Below are 15,148 nucleotides of genomic sequence, written 5' to 3'. Positions count from 1 at the left end.
GCCCGCTATACATTTAAGAAAGCACATTCTAGAAACAAAGTACCCGTGGAAATTCACAGCTTTCACAGCTACAATACACCCATGCTTATTTTCAGTTGTTACTTTACAGAACTCTTATTTATACAACTATTTCTGCTGAAGACAGTGCACGCTCTTGTAGCAAACATTCTTGTTTTTCTAATAATATATAGATGGCACTAAAGCAGAACAATGTGATTATTTCTGCTCATTGTCTGCCCTCTTTCATGCCCAGTACACGACAGTCAAATCGATTATTTTGGACAGGTCCTATCTGATTCCCGATCATTTTTCTGATCGAATTTCCAATCACTTCTATACAAAATCGAGCACAAAAATCAGATAGAACCTCTCAGAAATAATCGATTCGACCGTCAGTCTGACGGAAAATTGCATGGTGTGTACCAGGCATTAGGTTTGAATGTTGCCGGCCTTTACCCTATCTGTATTTCAGTAATCATAATCTCTGCCATATTGTGTTGTTTGTTGTAGGTGGTACAGCAGTAATATGAACCGAAACAAAGCAGAACAGCTTCTCAAAACTGAAGTAAGTAATAGCAAGAGCTAATAAGTAACTTTGACTGGATTGACCTCATCATGGACTTTATACATGAATGCAAAATGCAATTATTTGAGGCACAAACACACTCGGCTGTTGATGTGAATATCACTATTCCTCCTATTGTGGAAGTTACATTCACTCCCTCTGATACAGGGGACCATCCTCCAGGTCAGGTGTGTTTGTGGTTACACTTTTTATAGATATGAAGATCATGATGGCCACAATTGTTTTATGATCTTTGTAAGTTGGACCTCCAGGCTGTGAGGGACACCGAGGGGAGGCAAGTGAAGAGGTGTTAACATAGGGGGGCCCATAAAAGTTTTGCTGGGGAGGACCATGACTTATAGTTATGACCCTGGCATAACTGGAACTGTCTATTCATAAGTGAACCCTGTTTGTCATGGAATAGGAGACACAAGAGTGCAAGGGAGATAGCTCTCTTTTTAAAAGATCAAACAGTGGGCCCAAAATAGGAAACCCCCGGGTTTATGAACTCCAAAACTAGGTTCGGGTGTTGAAACCCACATCACTGTGATCAAAATGAAATCAGTTTGCAGACAGTGGCTGTATCTAATTCACTTTTTCTCCTGAGTTTTCATCTGATCTAAAATATAACTGTTCAGCACTCAGCAATTAAAAAAGTACTATACAGTAGATAAAACATATCATACCTTTTTTTTTTAGTATTTTCTTGCATGGTGGGAGCTTTAAATGTTTTTTTATTGGGAAGGTTTGAAAATATCTCCTTGGAGAAAACTCAAGAGAAAAGTTAATAGGATATGGCCCATTGTGTTGGTCCAAATAAAGCCCTTAGATTTAGGTCATGTTGCTAACTTTATTGTACCACGTGCCATGACCACGGTACTTTACAGCTGCACAGGCCTATGCATCTTAGATACATAGCCGGGACAAGGTCCTCCAGCACCCAAGGCTGAGACACCAAAGTGCGCCCCCTCCCCATCCCTGGCACCCCAGACGTTATACACTGATTGCTATTAGACTAAGGCGCCACAGGGCCCACAACCTCCCCAACACCTTAATATGTAGTTATCTGGCTTGCAGTCACTGCCATGTATCCCCTTTTATTATGTCTTTCTGCTTCAAACACAATTAGGAATGACAGCTGAATGAATTCTGCTCCCCCTCTTTCACTGCACCCTGAGGCTGGAGCCTCTCCAGCCTATGCCTCGGCCCGGCCCTGCTTAGATACCACACATGTATTCTATCTATGAATGACTGAAAGCTATTTTTTTTACTTTTATATTGAGACTAAAATAAGTGAAATATGAAAATAAATGAAATATGGAGCCGAGCTCGATGCAGGTTATTTCAGTGCTCAGTGCCGAACGCCAAAGCTGGGCACCACTACAGCACTAATACTATAGTGTGCGCCCCCTGAAAGGGTAATTCAGAGTTCCGTCAATCGCCGGACCGACCCCAAATTACTTTTCCCTGGGAGTTGCTATGACTTGGAGGGGGAATAACATTTAATGCCGCCAGGAATTGAGCCATCAATCGGCTCGCCCTGCGCAAAACTCACAGGCGGCGTTACAATACTTACGTCCAGATCTTTCCTCAAACTTAGGTTAGGGTGTAGCATTTTTTGTTTGCTTTTGCTCTAAACAGGAGCATCTGATGGACAGAAATCAATGGCCTCTAGAGATGGTCAACAGTATGCTTCTAAATTGGGCTTGCATGCAGATTTAATCCAAATTGTATGCAGCTTGGAGATGGACCACTCAAAATCACCAGGAAGTGCATTTGTTTGGCCCAGTTCTAGGATGCACTAAACTTGTATGCAAGAAAGCATTACAGTCAGCTCCATAAATATTGGGACATCAACACAATTCTAACATTTTTGGCTCCATACACAACCACAATGGATCTGAAATGAAACAAACACAATTGTGCTTTAACTGCAGACTGTCAGCTTTAATTTGAGGGTATTTACATCCAAATCAGGTGAATGGTGTACAAATTACAACATATGTGCCCCCTACTTGTTAAGGGACCAAAAGTAATGGGACAGAATAAAAATTATAAATAAAACTTTCACTTTTTAATACTTGATTGCAAATCTGGAACACAGACATCACCTGACGCTGGGTTTTATCCCTGGTGATGTTCTGCCAGGTCTCTACTTCAACTGTCTTGAGTTTCTGCTTGCTCTTGGGGCACAGTGGCGTAGCAATAGGGGTTGCAGAGGTCTCAACCGCATCGGGGCCAGAGGGTCCCCATAGGGCCCTCACTCAACTCCAGTATTAGCCCTTTATTGGCCTTGTGCTTGTGATGATCACTTCTATAAATGCTTTGAAAGATAATAATCATTAACAAGCTGTTTCCCATCCCCTACTTGCACTTCTGACACTGTGTTGTCATTGGCAGGTTTTGGTGCGCTATATCAATTATGTATGGAGTGTTTGTTGGGGAGGGGGGGGGGGGGATGTAAAGCTCACACCGGGGCCCGTTGCTCCTTAGCTACGCCACTGTTTGGGCATTTTCCCTTCAGTTTTGTCTTCAGCAAGTGAAATGCATGCTCAATTGGATTCAGGTCAGGTGATTGACTTGGCCATTGCATACCATTCCACTTCTTTCCCTTCAAAAATAATTTGGTTGCTTTTGCATTATGCTTTGGGTCATTGTCCATCTGCATTGCAAAGCACCGTCCAAAGAGTTCTGAAGCATTTGGCTGAATATGAGCAGATACTATTGCCAGAAACACTTCTGAATTCACTGCTTTTGTCAAATACTGCTTTTGTCAAAGTTAACAATCAAAAGAAGACTTCACCAGAGTGAATACAAACCATTGGTGAGCCTTTAAAACAGGAGGGCCAGATTAGAGCCAAACAACATCTAAAAAGCCTTCACAGTTCTGGAACAACATCCTATGGACAGATGAGACCAAGATCAACTTGTACCAGAGTGATGGGAAGAAAAGAGTATGGAGAAGGCAAGGAACTGCTCATGATCCTAAGCATACCACCTCATCAGTGTAGCGTGGTGGTGGTAGTGTCATGGCATGGGCATGTACTGTATGGCTGCCAATGGAACTGGTTCTCTTGTATTTATTGATGATGTGACTGCTGACAAAAGCAGCACGATGAATTCAGAAGTATTTCAGGCAATATTATCTTCTCATATTCAATCAAATGCTTCAGAACTCATTGGACGGCGCTTCACAGTGCAGATAGACAATGGCCCAAAGCATATTGCAAAAGCAACCAAAGAGTTTAGAGGAATACTATGCAATGGCCAAGTCAATCACCTGACCTGAATCCGATTGAGCATGCATTTCACTTGCTGAAGACAAAACTGAAGGGAAAATGTCCCAAGAACAGGGAGGAACTGAAGACAGTTGCAGTAGAGGCCTGGCAGAGCATTACCAGGGATGAAACCCAGCGTCAGGTGATGTCTTTGTTCCAGACTTCAGGGTGTAATTGACTGCAAAGGATTTGCAACCAAGTATTAAAAAGTGAAAGTTTGATTTATGATTATTAATCTGTCCCATTACTTTTGGTCCCTTAACCACTTAAGCCCAACTGGACGAGATTTCTCGTCCAGTTGGGCTGCGCGCACTCCCGCGGGTCGCGCGCGCGCCCGCGGGCCCCCCCCGTGCGCGCCCCCGCTCCTGGCCGCTAGCCCACCGATCAGTGAAAGGGATTATAAATCCCTTTCGCTGATCGGACCCCCCCGGAGAAAAGCCGACAGCGTCTCTTCAGACGCTGCGGCTTTTCTGAGCTCTGGTCTCCTTTCTTCTGCCTGGGAGCGAGATCGATCGCTCCCAGGACTTTTTGATTCTGGCCATCTTGTGGCCAAATAGCAAATTACACCTACAAAAAAAAGTTTTAAGAATTAACCTATAAATATATTTAAAAAAACCCTGTTTACCTCCCACACCAAAAAATACCCACATACAAGTTTAAATTGAAAAAAATTAAAAATTACAATAATAAAAAAAAAAAAACATAAATAGTTACCTAAGGGTCTGAACTTTTTAAATATTCATGTCAAAGGAGTATATCAATATGATTTAATAAATTATGGGCTTCTAAACAGTGATGGATGCAAAACGGAAAAAAATGCACCTTTATTTCCAAATAAAATATTGTCGCCATACATTGTGATAGGGACATAATTTTAACGGTGAAATACCCGGGGCATATGGGCAAATGCAATACGTGAGTTTTAATTATGGAGGCATGTATTATTTTAAAACTATAATGGCTGAAAACTGAGAAATAATGAATTTTTTCCATTTTTTTCTTATTCTTCCTGTTAAAATGCATTTACAGTAAAGTGGCTCTTAGCAAAATATACCACCCACAGAAAGCCTAATTGGTGGCGGAAAAAACAAGATATAGATCAATTAATTGTGATGAGTAGTGATAAAGTTATTGGCAAATGAATGGGGGGTGAAAGTTGCTCGGATGTAAAAAAATTTCAACCCTTCGGGCTTAAGTGGTTAAAGCAGACCCAAACCAAAAAGTTTTTTTTAATTCAAAATATTTAGTTGCACCACTCTGACACATACAAATAAAATAATAACGCTTATATATATATATATATATATATATATATATATATATATATATATACTGATAAATAAACACTTCTTCAAGCCTATGAGCATTTCAGAGCATGCTTTTCACCCTTCTCTTTTCATAACTAGGGTTATACAGGTGGCAGCCATTAGCAATTCCTCCTTTGCCGGACACCACCAGTTTGCTGGATTCTGTGCCGGCAATATGAAAGGAAGGGAGGGGTTCCTCCAATGAATGTAAAATATTTTATATTTGTCATCATGCAGCTGAAAAAGGGCTGCTATTTATTATTATAATTTAGAAAATAGATTTTGTTTCTGAAATCTTGTATTTTTAATTTGGGTCCACTTTAACAATTGGGAGGCACATATGCAAACTGTTGTAATTTCTACACCAGTCACCTGATTTGGATGTAAATACCCTGAAATTAAAGCTGACAGTCTGCAGTTAAAGCACATCATTTTCATTTCAAATCCATTGTGGTTGTGTATAGATCTAAAAATGTTAGAATTGTGTTGATGTCCTAATATTTATGGACCTGACTGTATAAGTATCTGATTCTGATTGAGTATCTTTACTGACCAGATGAACCAGTGCATATGGACGGTATTATATTTATAGATCACTGTAGGAATTAGGAAATTATTCCTAATAGGAATTGCTGTAAGTTGCGTTTGCCAGCTGAGCTCACAGCAGGCATACAGTACATGATGGTGGCCGGCCATCTACAAGGAAGGAATTCTGCTTTTAATTTTTTATTGTGAAATGCCAATGCCGAGAGCACATTAATAGCTTTCATAAAAAATTAATATGTTGTAATATTTCAGGACAAGGAAGGTGGATTCATCGTTCGGAATTCCAGTCAAGCTGGCATGTTTACTGTGTCACTTTATACCAAGTATGCAGGGTAAGTTTACAGTGTTACAGAAACTTTACAGCTACCGGTTGGAACAAGATATATTTTCCATTTTAAAGAAAACCTGAACTGAAAATTAAAAGTCAAAATAAACATACACAAGTCATACTTACCTCCCGTGCAGTCTACTCCTCAATCTCTCGCTCCTCTCCTACATCCTGTTTGTCCACTAAGACCAAGGGAATTCTCCGTCCTCCATTTTGAAAATGGCCATTACCTCCTAACAGCATCCTGGTCAGCACACTGATAAACTGTAACATCGCCCACTTGAGCCATAGGGAAACATGGACATTACCTGGCACATCAGTTGTCCTCTCAGCTATAACTGATACATAACGGACAGCAACCAATATATTTCAGTTCTGACAAAATGTTGTCAGAACCGGAAGGAATTGTTCTCAGAAGAAAATGGTGAGCTTCTGAGAGGAAATGATGACAAGGTAACTATGTAATGTTCATTTGAAGTTACCTCATGAGTTTATTTTAAATAATTTTACTCAGTTCAGGTTCCCTTTAACCACTTGAGGACCACAGTGGTAAACGCCCCTAAAGACCAGGCTGTTTTTTTCATAATTGGCCACTGCAGCTTTAAGGCCAAGCTGCAGGGCCGCACAACACAGCACACAAGTGATTTCCCCCCCCCCCCCCCTCCCTCTTTTCTCCCCACCAACAGAGCTCTCTGTTGGTGGGGTCTGATCGCCCCCTAGTTGTTTTTTTTTTTTTAAATAAATATTTATGTTCTTACTTTTTGAATATTTTTTACTATTTCCTTTATTTTATTTTTTGCCCAATCCCCTCCCTCCCCCCAGCCGGCCAATCACGGCGATCGGCTGTCATAGGCTTCTGCCTATGAGAGCCGATCGCTCTCTTGTCCCCCAGGGGGACAGCCGTGTTACACGGCTGTCCTCAGTACAGCGCTGCTGCTGATCGCAGCGCTGTACTACATGTAAAGACGGTGGTTTCGCCGTCTAGCAGTCTCCCGAGCAGCAATCGCTGCTCGGAGACTGACTCCGCCCCCCGAGCAGGAGATGCGCGCTCAGCCTGCGCGTGATCTCCTGCCAACTGCAGCCCCAGGACTTGACGCCAATTGGCGTTAGGCGGTCCTGGGGCTGCCGCTGCGGCCATGCCCATTGGCATGGAGCGGTCTTAGAGTAGTTAAGCATTGCCTGGGGAGGCTCCTCAAAGGAGACTTGCCCCATTGGAGAGGCAGCCTTAAGCTCTGTACACATGTGATCCCCAACGGTTAGAGACGAGCGAGCAACTTCGGTGCACATTTACATTCAATGACAGAACAATGACGGTCTGCCGAACGGATGGTTACTGGAAGTGCAGTAATGAGAACCTGAAAGTGCGAAATTTGCCACACATAAGCACTTGGATTGATAATTTGTTGTCATTCGGTACGAACGACTAACATCAATTATCGTCCGAACTGATCCACCAGGACGGATTGCGCTACATGGACAATAATTGCTGTCTTTTACCATCACTGGGACACTTTTTTTTAAACGATTCTCAGCCGACTCACTGTTTGTTTATGATGACCGAGGTAAAGCATGTGTATGAAGCTTCAGGATATGTGTAAGTGGCAGTTTACATTTCATGATCAGCATTTCCTTTGTGTTTCAGTGGAATCACTTTTGCCTTTGAATTGGGTGTGATGTCAGCTGCTCAAATACAAAACCATCACAAGGGGTTTCAAATGTAGGAAAATAGAACAGATTCATTTTAGATAATAAAAAACCCCACGCAAATCAAATGCAGGGTAACAGTGCTGTTATGACTGTGGTGCCATAAGAGATGCTTCTGTGCTGCACAATTCAGCACATCCTCTATAATAAAACCGTACTGTCTCTGCACCCCATGTCCCTGTGTGCTCTGCGCATGTGTAGGGATGCAGAGACACTAAGGGAGAGTGACGCGTGGCGAGTAAAGACGGGCGGACGGGCCGGCGGGTGGGCGGGCGCGTCGTGCATCTAATAAAACGTTTGTAATTTTATACACTTTAATTATATGTATTGTTTATTCAGTGTGCCTCTGCCCCCCCAAACCCATTGCCTTAGATCTCTTTCATGATACTCTCTGCAGCTTCTCAGATATGGTGTGTCTGTGAATACATCACTTCTGAGTGGTGCTTTTTATTAGTATTTTCTTGGGTGCCCATACTGTCATTGGTCATCCCAGGACCGGTTCTCTTATTGCCCTGCACAAAAAGGGGTTTTACGAGGATGGTTCTAGTGCTGAACCCATTGCTGAAAACAGCGATGAGAGGTGGCATGAGCCCATGTCATCCCTTCTGAAATGTGTCTAGTGTATGTGTTCCCTTAGTATTGCTCATTGCTGTCTCTTCAGTATAGCTAACAAATACCTGGAATCTCTGCATGCATCTCTGCTACTGGGCTTTCTCTCACAGTGGTGTATCTAGGTAATATGGCGCCTATGGCAAACACCGAAATTGCACCCACCCATTAGTTTTTCCCTGCTCCCCCACCCAGGGTAGGTAACTGCCCCCATTGATGTCCGTGGGCCACCTCAGGCTCTCCAGTACATACAGACCTCAGTGGCGACCGACAAGAGGAGAGGGCGCACAGTACCTGTGTGGCGCACTTCCAATGATGTCACTTCTGCATCTGAAGCGCTTCCCATGTTCATGTACTGTGCGCCCTCTTCTCAGCACGACACCCCGACAAATGACACCCCTGTCCCTCTGTCCCCTAGGCACATGACATCCCTGTCCCCCCAGAACATGACACACCAAAGCAAATATACCCCTGCCCTCACAGCACCCCAGCACACTACACACCCTTCCGCCAACACATGACACACCTAACCCAGCCCCTCCTCCAGCATGACACACCTGTCCCCCAGCACATGACATATCTGTCCTGCTCCAGAACATGACATGCCTGTCCTGTCTACAAGCATGACCCCCCCCCCCCCAGCTCAATAGACCCTAGCACTGACCTTATGGGGCTCCCTTGTCCCCAGGGATGATTTGCGGCTTGGGAGGGAGGGGGTGGACAGCCCTGCACTGATGGGAGAGGGTCAGGAGCTGCAAATGACCCCAGCCGGTGGAGTTGCATTACATGACAAGTCTTTCAGCTGCCGCCCGTGCTGCTGGATGACAAATCAGCAGAAGAGAGAGCAGAGATATGCAGAGTGGCGCCGCTAGTCTTGTGAGGGATATGATTTTGAATTCCTCTGAGGGACATGCTGTATATACTCGCATATAAGCCTAATTTTTCAGCATAAAAAATGTGCTGAAAAGTTACCCCCTCGGCTTATATGCAAGTCAGTGGAGCAAAGCAGATAGTGGAGCAGGTTTTTTTAATGTCAGAGGAGTGTAAGGATTGTGCAATAGTGATCCTGCTCTTACCAGCTTGCGCCCTGCTGTGCCCTCCATCCCCTGCAACATGGTGTGCGGCGTGTGCTGCTCAAGCAATGCATCAGCGGTGCAATGATCAGGAATTCTTTCTGTGTGGCAATCTATGATGCCATCTAATGGCTTCTTCAAACACAGCTGTATGATCCTGGGGCACATCTGGCTATGGGGAGGGGGCTGCCTTGTACTGGAGGAACATCTGGCAACTGTAGCGGGGCCATATTGGGGAGGGGGCTTATATGCGATTCATTCACTTTTTCCTTGTTTCTGAGGGAAAAGTTGGCTTATACATGGGTCAGCTTATATGCTAGTATATACGGTATGTATGTACCCTGTAAAGTGCTGCGGAAGATGGCAGCACTATACAAATACTAATTAATAATAAAAAAAAATAAGTTTGTTTTATATTCCTTGCACCATGTGGCTTCTCTGGACTAGCTACAACTGTGTAACTGCTTACAATGTTGTTTTACCTCTACTTGTCTCATAGCTTTTGACTGGCATTGTTTACAAGGAAATAACTATGGCAGCCTCCGTATCCCTCTCACCTCAGGTTCCCTTTAAATGTACTCTCTGTTTCACAGTCTGTAATAAACTATATGTTCTACCTTAGCAGGAAATGTTATCTTGCATCTCCCATTAAGTATTTTATTGACTGAAAATAATAATAATGATACATTTTACTGCTTTTGTCCTTTGCAGGGAAGGGTCCTCACCAATACGCCATTATCACATTAAAGAGGCACAAGGATTTCCCAAGCAGTATTATCTGGCGGAGAAACATGTCTTTGACTCTGTTCCTGACATGATTGAGTACCACAAGCACAATGCCGCAGGTGCGTATACAGTACATACAGTAGTGAGATTATATGGCATATACAGTAGACAGCATGTTTTTAGTATCCCAGCTACTGGTTTGTTTTGTTATCATTGCTTATATATGGGGAGTAGCGTCATCAATCCTGCAGCATAGAAATTATGGTTGCATGGTAGTGGTGACACTCCCATCAACATAAAATATTTGTAGAGCATTCTTATTAGACATGAATAACTTCCACTTGTCACTTGAGTCATTTTGAGATAATGCTATACTTCATGGATCTATTGTCAGGGAGGTGACTATTTCTACACACTTTACTACATTCTTTTATTGACTTTGTATAATGTATGTGATCTTACTACAGTGGTTTCCAAAAGTATTCGGCCCCCTTGAAGTTTTCCACAGTTTGTCATATTACTGCCACAAACATGAATCAATTTTATTAGAATTCCACGTGAAAGACCAATACAAAGTGATGTACACGTGAGAAGTGGAACGAAAATCATACATGATTCCAAACATTTTTTTTTTTAAATAACTGCAAAGTGGGGTGTGCGTAATTTTTCAGCCCCCTTTGGTCTGAGTGTAGTCATTTCCCTATAGACATTGCCTGATGAGTGCAAATGACTAAATAGAGTGCACCTGTGTGTAATCTAATGTCAGTACAAATACAGCTGCTCTGTGACGGCCTCAGAGGTTGTCTAAGAGAATATTGGGAGCAACAACACCATGAAGTCCAAAGAACACACCAGACAGGTGAGGGAGAAAGTTATTGAGAAATTTAAAGCAGGCTTAGGCTACAAAAAGATTTCCAAAGCCTTGAACATCCCACAGAGCACTGTTCAAGCGATCATTCTGAAATGGAAGGAGTATGGCACAACTGTAAACCTGCCAAGACAAGGCCGTCCACCTAAACTCACAGGCCGAACAAGGAGAGCGCTGATCAGAAATGCAGTCAAGAGGCACATGGTGACTCTGGACGAGCTGCAGAGATCTACAGCTCAGGTGGGGGAATCTGTCCATAGGACAACTACTAGTTGTGCACTGCACAAAGTTGACCTTTATGGAAGAGTGGCAAGAAGATAGCCATTGTTAACAGAAAAGCATAAGATGTCCCGTTTGCAGTTTGACACAAGCCATGTGGGGGACACAGCAAACGTGGAAGAAGGTGCTCTGGTCAGATGAGACCAAAATGGAATTTTTTGGCAAAAATGCAAAACGCTATGTGTGGTGGAAAACTAACACTGCACATCACTCTGAACACACCATCCCCACTGTCAAATATGGTGGTGGCAGCATCATGCTCTGGGGGTGCTGCTAGAATGGCCCAGTCAAAGTCCAGATCTAAGTCCAGTCGAGAATCTGTGGCAAGATCTGAAAACTGCTGTCTGTTCACCAGAGGCGTAGCTAGGGTTTGCAGCGCCCGGGGACAAAGACTATTAATGCGCCCCCTAAGGTGAAGGGGCATGGCCAAATGTGGGCGTGGTTATGGGTGGAGCCCAATGTACATGGAGGTTAGCAGGCTCACGCTCACCCACCCTCCCTCAGTATGTACCTTCCAGCATGTTCCAAGACAAATTCAGCAATCATGAGCGCCCCCCCCCCCCCCCCCATCAAGACAAATTCCGCAATCATGAGCAAACATGAGGCCCCCAACATGACCAACTCAGCAATCATGAGGCCCCCAACAAGACAAATTTAGCAATCATGAGGCCCCCAACAAGAGAAATTCAGCAATCATGAGGCCCCTAACAAGACAAATTCAGCGATCTTGAGGCCCCAACAAATCATGAGGCCCCCACCAAGACAAATTCAGTAACCATGAGGCCCCCAACAAGACAAATTCAGCAGTCATGAGGCACATAAATAGACAGCATTTCACATAAATAGGCAGAATGCCCCCTTAATATGGTAGACACCTCTCACCTGGCAGCAGTTCCCCAAAATACACAATCTGACAGCAGTGGTTCCCCAAAAATAGGTAGCCCCAGGTCTATAGGTGTCCCCAGAATAGGTGGCCAGCAGTATAGATGTCCCCAGAACAGGTAGCCAGGGGTAGAGATGTCCACAGAACAGGTAGCCAGGGGAATATGTGCCCAGTATATGTAGGCAGGGGTATGTGTCCCCAGTATATGTAGCCAGAGGTATATGTGCCCAGTATATGTAGCTAGGGGTATATGTGCCCAGTATATATAGTCAGGGGTATATGTGCCCAGTATATATAGTCAGGGGTATATGTGCCCAGTATATGTAGTCAGGGGTATATGTGCCCAGTATATGTAGCCAGGGGTATATGTGCCCAGTATATGTAGCCAGGGGTATATGTGCCCAGTATATATACGGTAGTCAGGGGTATATGTGCCCAGTATATGTAGCCAGGGGTATATATGCCCAGTATATGTAGTTAGGGGTATATGTGCCCAATATATGTAGGCAGGGGTATATGTGCCCAGAGTAGGTAGCCAGGGATATATGTGCCCAGAGTAGGTAGCCAGGGGTATATGTGCCCAGAGTAGTTAGCCAAGGTTATATGCCCAGTATATGTAGTTAGGGGTATATGTGCCCAATATATGTAGGCAGGGGTATATGTGCCCAGAGTAGGTAGGCAGGGATATATGTGCCCAGAGTAGGTAGCCAGGGGTATATGTGCCCAGAGTAGTTAGCCAAGGTTATAGGCCCAGTATATGTAGTTAGGGGTATATGTGCCCAATATATGTAGGCAGGGGTATATGTGCCCAGAGTAGGTAGCCAGGGGTATATGTGCCCAGAGTAGGTAGCCAGGGGTATATGCCCAGTATATGTAGTTAGGGGTATATGTGCCCAATATATGTAGGCAGGGGTATATGTGCCCAGAGTAGGTAGCCAGGAGTATATGTGCCCAGAGTAGGTAGCCAGGGGTATATGTGCCCAGAGTAGGTAGCCAGGGGTATATGCCCAGTATATGTAGTTAGGGGTATATGTGCCCAATATATGTAGGCAGGGGTATATGTGCCCAAAGTAGGTAGCCAGGGATATATGTGCCCAGAGTAGGTAGCCAGGGGTATATGTGCCCAGAGTAGTTAGCCAAGGTTATATGCCCAGTATATGTAGTTAGGGGTATATGTGCCCAATATATGTAGGCAGGGGTATATGTGCCCAGAGTAGGTAGCCAGGGATATATGTGCCCAGAGTAGGTAGCCAGGGGTATATGTGCCCAGAGTAGTTAGCCAAGGTTACATAGTTACATAGTTATTTTGGTTGAAAAAAGACATACGTCCATCGAGTTCAACCAGTATAAAGTACAACACCAGCCTGCTCCCTCACATATCCCTGTTGATCCAGAGGAAGGCGAAAAAACCCTTACAAGGCATGGTCCAATTAGCCCCTAAAGGGAAAAATTCCTTCCCGACTCCAGATGGCAATCAGATAAAATCCCTGGATCAACATCATTAGGCATTACCTAGTAATTGTAGCCATGGATGTCTTTCAACTCAAGGAAAGCATCTAAGCCCCCTTTAAATGCAGGTATAGAGTTTGCCATAACGACTTCCTGTGGCAATGCATTCCACATCTTAATCACTCTTACTGTACAGAACCCTTTCCTAAATAAATGGCTAAAACGTTTTTCCTCCATGTGCAGATCATGTCCTCTAGTCCTTTGAGAAGGCCTAGGGACAAAAAGCTCATCCGCCAAGGTATTATATTGCCCTCTGATGTATTTATACATGTTAATTAGATCCCCTCTAAGGCGTCTTTTCTCTAGACTAAATAAACCCAGTTTATCTAACCTTTCTCGATAAGTGAGACCTTCCATCCCACGCATCAATTTTGTTGCTCGTCTCTGCACCTGCTCTAAAACTGCAATATCTTTTTTGTAATGTGGTGCCCAGAACTGAATTCCATATTCCAGATGTGGCCTTACTAGAGAGTTAAACAGGGGCAATATTATGCTAGCATCTCGAGTTTTTATTTCCCTTTTAATGCATCCCAAAATTTTGTTAGCTTTAGCTGCAGCTGCTTGGCATTGAGTACGATTATTTAACTTGTTGTCAATGAGTACTCCTAAGTCCTTCTCCAAGTTTGATGTCCCCAACTGTATCCCATTTATTTTGTATGGTGCTAGACCATTAGTACGTCCAAAATGCATGACCTTACATTTGTCAACATTGAATTTCATCTGCCATGTATGTGCCCATATAGCCATCCTATCCAGATCCTGTTGCAATATGACACTATCTTCCTGAGAGTTAATGACTCTGCACAATTTTGTATCATCTGCAAAAATAGCAACATTGCTCACTACTGTATCTACTAGGTCATTAATAAATAAATTGAAGAGCACTGGACCCAGAACAGACCCCTGTGGGACCCCACTGCTAACAGTCTCCCATTTTGAGTATGATCCATTGACCACAACTCTTTGCTTTCTGTCCATTAGCCAGTTCCCTATCCATGAACACAGACTCTTCCCCAGTCCTTGCATCCTCAACTTTTGCACCAGACTTTTGTGGGGAACAGTGTCGAAGGCCTTTGCAAAGTCCAAGTATATCACATCTACAGCATTCCCAATATCCATATTAGCATTCACTACCTCATAAAAGCTGAGCATGTTAGTCAAACAGGACCTGTCTTTAGTAAACCCATGTTGATGCTGAGAAATAAGATTATTTTCTACTATGAAGTCATGTATAGTATCTCTTAGTAATCCCTCAAATAGTTTGCATACAACTGATGTTAAACTTACAGGTCTATAATTTCCTGGATCAGATTTTTTGCCCTTCTTAAATAATGGGAAAACGTGGGCTGTACGCCAATCCACTGGGACTCTGCCAGTTGCAAGAGAGTCACAAAAGATAAGATAAAGGGGTTTATCTATAACTGAACTTAATTCCCTTAGGACCCGAGGATGCATGCCATCCGGGCCAGGTGC

General features: G+C 43.6%; 1 protein-coding gene across 3 annotated transcripts in view; it reads left to right on the top strand.

Annotated features, from left to right (window-relative positions):
• The window catches only part of TEC (tec protein tyrosine kinase), a 189,914-nt gene that overhangs the window by 153,553 nt on the left and 21,213 nt on the right, over positions 1–15,148 (top strand). For all 3 annotated transcript variants that reach the window (XM_068278541.1, XM_068278542.1, XM_068278540.1), the window contains exons 9-11: positions 511–565; positions 5,949–6,028; positions 10,122–10,255. In XM_068278541.1, the coding sequence (XP_068134642.1) occupies positions 511–565; positions 5,949–6,028; positions 10,122–10,255 (269 nt within the window). The remainder of the gene's footprint in view (positions 1–510; positions 566–5,948; positions 6,029–10,121; positions 10,256–15,148) is intronic.

This window comes from Hyperolius riggenbachi, chromosome 1 (genome assembly GCF_040937935.1).
Source record: "Hyperolius riggenbachi isolate aHypRig1 chromosome 1, aHypRig1.pri, whole genome shotgun sequence".
NCBI lineage: Eukaryota > Metazoa > Chordata > Amphibia > Anura > Hyperoliidae > Hyperolius > Hyperolius riggenbachi.
The sequence above is the reverse complement of the archived record's forward strand: the minus strand, read 5'-3'. Positions and strand labels throughout refer to the sequence as shown.